The sequence below is a fragment of the Olea europaea genome, chromosome 2 (genome assembly GCF_002742605.1).
Source record: "Olea europaea var. sylvestris chromosome 2, O_europaea_v1, whole genome shotgun sequence".
NCBI lineage: Eukaryota > Viridiplantae > Streptophyta > Magnoliopsida > Lamiales > Oleaceae > Olea > Olea europaea.
The window spans coordinates 8,069,232-8,076,912 of NC_036238.1; the positions used below are offsets into that span (position 1 = coordinate 8,069,232).

A 7,681-nucleotide genomic window follows, 5' to 3' on the forward strand; every position below is an offset into this window, starting at 1 on the left:
AGTACTACGTTCGCAAAATCTACCCAATTGGTAAGCTGTCCTGATATCAGTGTCGTCGCCTGAAATACGATATAATTTTTAAATAAACAATTAATTATTTTAAATAATTTCAATAATTAAATAGGCGATACCCAAACTTAATCATTTCACGTTTAAGCGATTTTCACGGTCTCTTTAATCACTAAAACTAATTTTTCTTTCACTTTACTCAATTTTATAGTTTATTATACTTAACCCCTTCAATAAAATTGAATTTAGTTTAACAATCTAACAATTATAAAATCAAACATAACTTAACAATAAGTAAGTTTTTACTTACCTTTCAAAATTGAGGAATTCAAGTCTAATAATATAGAGCACTTATATTTCTAACAGCATAAGTGAACTTTCCTATTTTTTTCTTCCTCTTCTCCTTTTTTTTCTTCTTTTTCCTTTCTTTTCCCTCTCTTTTTCTCTTTCTCGTTTCTTCTCTGTTTTCTTTCATTTGTGTGTATTATGTGTGTTGTGTGTGTAATTGGATATGTTTTTAACTTGGGTATACCGCCTCATTTTTTTTTTTTTTTCATTTTTTTTTTTTTTTCATTTTTTTTTTTTTTTCATTTTTTTTTTTTTTTCATTTTTTTTTTTTTTTCATTTTTTTTTTTTTTTCATTTTTTTTTTTTTTTCATTTTTTTTTTTTTTTCATTTTTTTTTTTTTTTCATTTTTTTTTTTTTTTCATTTTTTTTTTTTTTTCATTTTTTTTTTTTTTTCATTTTTTTTTTTTTTTCATTTTTTTTTTTTTTTCATTTTTTTTTTTTTTTCATTTTTTTTTTTTTTTCATTTTTTTTTTTTTTTCATTTTTTTTTTTTTTTCATTTTTTTTTTTTTTTCATTTTTTTTTTTTTTTCATTTTTTTTTTTTTTTCATTTTTTTTTTTTTTTCATTTTTTTTTTTTTTTCATTTTTTTTTTTTTTTCATTTTTTTTTTTTTTTCATTTTTTTTTTTTTTTGTTTGACTTTTCTTTTTTTTTTTTTTTTTTTGTTTTTAGTTCTTTTTTTTTTGTTTGACTTTTCTTTTTTTTTTTTTAATATAAGGTATTACAATTTATTTATCATGCGCAGCGGAAAATAAAACGGATTTCAATTCTTACCAAGGATCCCTCAATTAATTAATTTATCCAACTCTTGTTAAATTAATTAATTGACAAATCACAATCTTCTAGTTCTCCTTTTGTGTGCGACCCATCAGGTTCTCGATCATGATTCTTAACGACGTGAAATATTATTTTGATCTAATTAAAATTGATAAATTAAAACATCATTTTAATTTATTATCAATTCACACTCGTTGTCTCAGATTGACATCTAGCAATGTTTTAGGATCATGCATGTAACGGGAAATGTCACTTGGTATGACAAAACTAAACTTTTTCGTTTATCGTGAAATTATAATCCCTCCGTCAATATGATCCAATCAATTACGAGATATGGAAGTGTGTCAATTTCGATTATTGATCATATCTTCCATTTTACTGTTAAATCAACATAAGTCGAAAACTCATATTCGACTTATGAGTACACATTGGTCAAAGATTTTGTTATCGACTTAATTGAATGAAATGCAGATCATAATCTCTTACTATCTAAGAGTGACGAATCATCTATTGGTTATTCACAATCTTCATACAATTCTTGACATACTTGAACGATACCATATTAGCGACCCTTGGCAGAGGAACATTTAACACCGTCAAAGCATGACTGTCCTCATACAAGGCTCTATGAGGACCTCAAGTTAAAGGACCATTCCACTACGGAACGTTAGATATTAACCACTGACACTCAAATAGTTATCCATGTAAAATCTTTTAGGGGGTCTCTAATGTTTTGTTCTATAAAAAAACATCTACGTGTTTATTTAAGTGTCATCACACTTTAACTTGTGAGATCAACTACTTACTTCATAAGTAAGAAATGTCACACGTGATGATCTGTCTAAGTTGTTCAGAGAGCTTAAAATTACAGCATAGGGAGAACCAGAAAAATGCTACCAGATTGGAGATATTGCAGGGCCTTGATAAATCATCAAAATTGTTTCATATGGAAAATGGAGAGCCTGCCAATTCTGATCCATCTGCCAGCGTTAACTAGGATCAGAGATTTTATCAAACAAAGGGAAAGGAAAAGGTTACTGGACGTAGTTCTCCAAAATATTAGTTGCCCCATTGACTTCAAGAAGTAATAGATGGACCTAGTAAAGCCCCTGAACCTGTCGTGCCGCCAACTGTATCTGCAGTTGCAAAATCTATTCACATGTTATATGAGGAATACCTCCAAAATCCCTCCATTCATTGTTCCAGCACTGCCTCCATCCCATCCCAAGGATCTTCGATGCAGTTTGAAGAGGAAGAAAAGTAGACTACAAGAAGTCGAAAAGTTCTCTAAAAGATTTGCCAACAACTACCAAACTGGTCATCAAACCAACAGTTTTGATGCAACCACAGGGTCAGTTGTCATGTAAGGTCATCCATTACCCGAGGGAAAAGAAGAGGAGACAGCTATTGGGGACTCGAGCAAAACACAGTCCAATCCTATGTAGAATGTTTTTTGTATCATCACAGTCCAAAATCTAGGATTATTTAAATCCTTTGTACACAAAACAAAATTAAGATAGGGAAAGAAAAAGGAAATGCAGAATCAAATGAATAAACATCGATGTTAAAAATAATTCACTTTGATCAAATGTAAAACATTATCTGGTTCTTGCTTTCTCTACATTGTCCACAAATTATCGACATTACATGAAAATGGTAGTAGTGCATGGGGGAACATTGTTCCTGCACCAAAATTGCACAGAACCTGCATCGAACCTGCCCGATTATGTTTTCTAATCTATTTATTTTTGTTTTGTGTTTCAAGTTATATCGTATTTATAAGATAAAAAATAATAATAATAATAATAAAAACGCGTAAAATGGGAGGTATTTTAATATCTGTCTCGACCTTGCCTGGTTTTGCACATCTCCCTCGTTGAACAACTAAACAAAACCTATTCATATTGTTTTCTAGCAATTAATTTGTTTTGAAATTAATCCCTTTTTTGTAATTAGTTTTAATTTTTCAAGTTACCAATTAGTCATCACCTGGTTCACTGAGATAATTCTCTGGGGAAAAAAATGAGCCAAGATTTAGTCTCAAAATTGAGGAGAACTGTGAAAAATGATCATCAATGCCAAATAAGCAAGTTAAGGATTTAAAAGGTCAAATTTTATAGTTGAGGACGGATAAACAACAGTATCTAAAGATTAGGGACTAATTGTGAAATATACCCTTTTCTCCTCTCTATTTATTGAATACCCCGTAGGCCCTTTCTGTCTTCACTCCATAAACCCTAGCCCCTGACTTTCTCTCACTTTCAGTTGTTCTCTAATGGCTCAGCTTAACGCTCCCTTGATCCAGAAGAGTGAAAGAATTCTGTTTTATTTTTTGCCAATTTCTCATGTTTTATTTTGTTTACTTTTCTTGACTAAACTCACCAGTGTGGTTAACCGGATATGCATATGGGATTTGGGTATTTTTCTGTTTTTCAGCATGATCTTGACCTTAATAAACTGGGTTTTGATAAAGCTTCCAAATGTGGTGTCCGAAAATGTCGGATTTGTAATACTTGGTTTACCAATAGTTGTTGTGAACACAATAGTGTTCAAGATGGTCAGGAACTCCGAACAATTCTATCAGATCTTTGCTTATGGAGGTTTAATTTTAATGCTGTCTGCGAGGTTAAGCTCTGATAATGATTCACTTTTTATCCTGAGATCTCTTGTCTTTCAATACGAATCGTTTTCGATCACTTATTTTCTGGACTCTAAAGATGATCTTCATATTACGAAAGGATTATGGATGTTCGCTGTATTTATCATTGGCTTGTGTGTTCATGTAAGACCACATACTACTACTGCTCCATCTTTATTTTTGTAACCAAATCAGTTTTTTGAGGAGTTTTCTAACATTTTGACAGGTTTTTCCACATCATGATGCAAAGTTGGCTGTTAAATTCTTACTCCTGTTGGTGCCTCAGAAATTCTGTCCTCCCATAGCCCAGTGACTAGATAATTTTTGCTACCAGAAGAACGCATGAAAGATTGATAACTCTTTCCAATGTTTAGTACTAATCTTAGAAAATTAGTTGTTTTTCTTGAAATTTCAGTGCAATGATTAGACATTGATCTTTCTACTTGTATTGAAGTTCTAGTCTTTTGAAATTAAACTGGACTTCAGACAAACTAAAGTTTAGTGACACAATTGATATTTCACTAAGTTCAGTGACGCCAAAGAAATTTGTTCTGGATTATGATTGTATTTTTTCTGTATTTTCTTGGTTCGCCTTATTATTACAAAATAGCTACTGCTACCTTTTCATCTTAACCTCATTAAGTTCTTCATTTTTTATTTTTCCCTCTTTCGGTTGAGCAAATATAGTAATGCAATTTATTTTAGTTAGAGATAATCCGCATTTGATGTATATCTTGTAACGCAGAGGAAAAGAAGGATGAAGGTAGAGTTGAATCTAAATGATACCATAGACCCTAATGGTTGTTTAATTTCTCGATTTGTTATTATAGCTCAACCAAAAAAAAGGAAGACACTTCTTTTTCAATGTCCCCCCACCACTCGGCAGCAAATAAACTGCTTCCAAACCAATATTTCAAATAAAATTACCCATAATTTTTATGTTGATCTTATATTCTCAATGGAAATCATGAAATGCAGTCAATCTATTTATATAAAATACTGAATCTACAGGAAATAAAAAGAAGAAATAAGCGCATCAATTTTTTTTAGTTCTTTTTTATAATCAAATTAAGTCACGATTAAATTGTTGGTAAGCATTACTAATACCGTAAAATTAATTTATCCCTATTATCTAATTTATTTATTTCAAATTAACCCAACATATCATAAATAACTACAAGTTTTGACTAAGTAACATTTTCTTTATTGATGATTCCATGTTTTATTTAAGATCGTTAAAAAAAAAAAAAAATGCATGAAGAAGATATAGTTGGCCATTATATTACCTGAGGGAGAGCTTCTAGGGAACAAAAGTTCGGGTTCAATTAAGTTCTTCTTAAATTAAATTGAGTAATGAGTATTAGATCTGATCATGGATAGGTTCATTTCAATTTCAATTTAGTTCAATTTCGAATTTAAATCTAGAACCAAAGAAATAAAAACTAAACAATTTATTATTATTATTATTATTATTATTATTATTATTATTATTATTATTATTATTATTATTATTATTATTATTATTAAATAATCAAACTAAGCAACGAATGATTAAATGGTTGGTAAGCATTACTAATACCAGAAAAATATTTTTATTTCTATTATCTAATTTCTGTTTCATTTTTTTTTTCCTTCTCCTTGTAAATTTGATGCTTTAAAGCGAATGAATAAGTGATGGAAATGAAATTTGTGATAAGGAAAATATCAATCATGACAGCAACCTCAATCACCTCTAGAAGCCTCAATCATTTCCAGCAAATTCCTTGCCTGATTGCAAGGAATTCCAAAATAAGAGCAACCTAGAATCATGATATTTTCCCATCTGTACAGCATCATTCTTCTCCAGCAAACTCCTTGCAATCACCTCCAGAAGCCTCAATCACATCCAGCAGATTACACCAGAATATTCCTTCTAGCTCAACCAGATTCTAGATCCCAGACATCTTATTCAACGGATCAGATTCATTCTCTAGCCTTCCACACAGATCAGCCAGCTCTTTCCAGCTGTTACAGTTAGTTAGTTAGTAGTTGTTAGTTAGTCACTTTCTCTCTATAAATACTGCACGCGTAGGCATTGTAGTTCATTGGATTGTAATATCTTCCAATCCCTCCTTCATGGAGGTTTTTCATTTCCTCCTTTAATGGAGTGTTTTCTTCCTCCTATTATAGAGTATTATTTTCCTCTTTTAATGGAGTGTTTCCTCTCCTCCTTTTATGGAGATTTCTCATTCAATAAAATATAACATGGTATCAGAGCATATAAATGCTTCATGCTGCCGTCTTTCAATTTTTTTAGCATTTTACTGGATCAAAGTTCGTTTGAATCTGAAGATAACTTTGGCTTCAGATCAGAATTTCTTATTCAGTTCTGTACTCTTCCAAGCAGCTGGACGTACAGCCTTCTCAAATTGTTTGGTTTGCGAGACTACAAGACTTGATTTCTCAACCCCGAAATCAGATCGGGATTCACAATCAAGAAATTTGAAGGGGACTCCTCGTTGTCAGTAGATCCCGTGCATCACTTAGATTTCCAGTCTGCACAATCCTTTGAGCCTCTGAAATGCCTTCTGCTGCCTAAAGGCGATTTCTCTGCCGATTCACTTCCAAGTTAACTGTGGTATCTGCAGGGGACACAACTTTGGTCGACGTATTTCAACTAGAAACTCGAAGCACCGGAACTGACAAGTTGATCAGAAATTCTTTTTCCTCGTCTGGATACAAATCCCCAACGTTGATTACTGCTTGACATCCTTTTCACTCTTCTCTTTAGTAAGTGAAGCTGCACACAAGATGTTTGATAAAATGTAGAAGAAAGCTCTTCGTTATTATTTCTGGGAATGGAATACTGGCATTTTGCTTGAACAACATTATGAATTCAGCAATTGATCTATATCAGATTTTGTCTTCCTTAATCTTCAAGATGGACTATTGTCAATCTCCCTAGTCCATCTTGAGGGGGAGGGGGGGGGGTGTATCAGAATATTCCAGCAGATTACACCAGAATATTCCTGCTAGCTCAACCAGATTCTAGATCCCAGACATCTTATTCAACGGATCAGATTCATTCTCCAGCCTTCCACACAGATCAGCTAGCTCTTTCGAGCTGTTATAGTTAGTTAGTTAGTCACTCTCTCTATAAATACTGCACGTGTAGGCATTGTAGTTCATTGGATTGTAATATCTTCCAATCCCTCCTTCATGGAGGTTTTTCATTTCCTCCTTTAATGGAGTGTTTTCTTCCTCCTATTATAGAGTATTATTTTCCTCTTTTAATGGAGTGTTTCCTCTTCTCCTTTTATGGAGATTTCTCATTCAATAAAATGTAACATATTAACAGAATCTAGCAAGGCAGCAAGGAATACAGCTGGAGCTAAGGACTGAATGTTATTGGAAGCTAGAATAGTTTGTTTACCCACATGCAAGTAAACGTGAAGAATACAATGAATTTTATTCTTCTTCCTTTCTTCAATATGGTATCAGAGCAATGATAATTGCTCTCTCTTCCTTGATCAATTTGTAGTTGATTTGATATGGCGTCAACTACTGATCAAATTAATTCCGCATCATCAACTAGCAATTCCACTGCAATTGATGATATCTCCAGCCCGTATTACCTCCATCATTCTGATAATCCGGGACTTGTGCTTGCGTCACAGCTCCTTACTGGTGATAACTATTGTTCATGGAGTCAAGCCATGATGATTGCTCTCTCTGCGAAGAACAAAATCGGCTTTATTGATGGGTCAATAGCCAAACCTGACAACAGTGATGACCAGGTCAGCAATTGGATTCGAAACAACAATATCGTCATTTCATGGATACTGAATTCAGTTTCGAAAGAAATTTCTGCAAGTGTGATTTATTCTGAATCTGCCCATGATATATGGATCAATTTAAAGGAAAGGTTTCAA

General features: G+C 32.2%; 1 protein-coding gene across 1 annotated transcript; it reads left to right on the forward strand.

Annotated features, from left to right (window-relative positions):
* Window positions 1-3,381: 3,381 nt before the first annotated feature.
* LOC111375731 lies at window positions 3,382-4,312 on the forward strand. The gene is made up of 2 exons (XM_022998601.1): window positions 3,382-3,914; window positions 3,997-4,312. The coding sequence occupies exons 1-2, from the start codon at window positions 3,408-3,410 to the stop codon at window positions 4,081-4,083; spliced, it is 594 nt and encodes a 197-aa protein (XP_022854369.1). The 5' UTR covers window positions 3,382-3,407; the 3' UTR covers window positions 4,084-4,312.
* The last annotated feature ends 3,369 nt before the right edge of the window (window positions 4,313-7,681 follow it).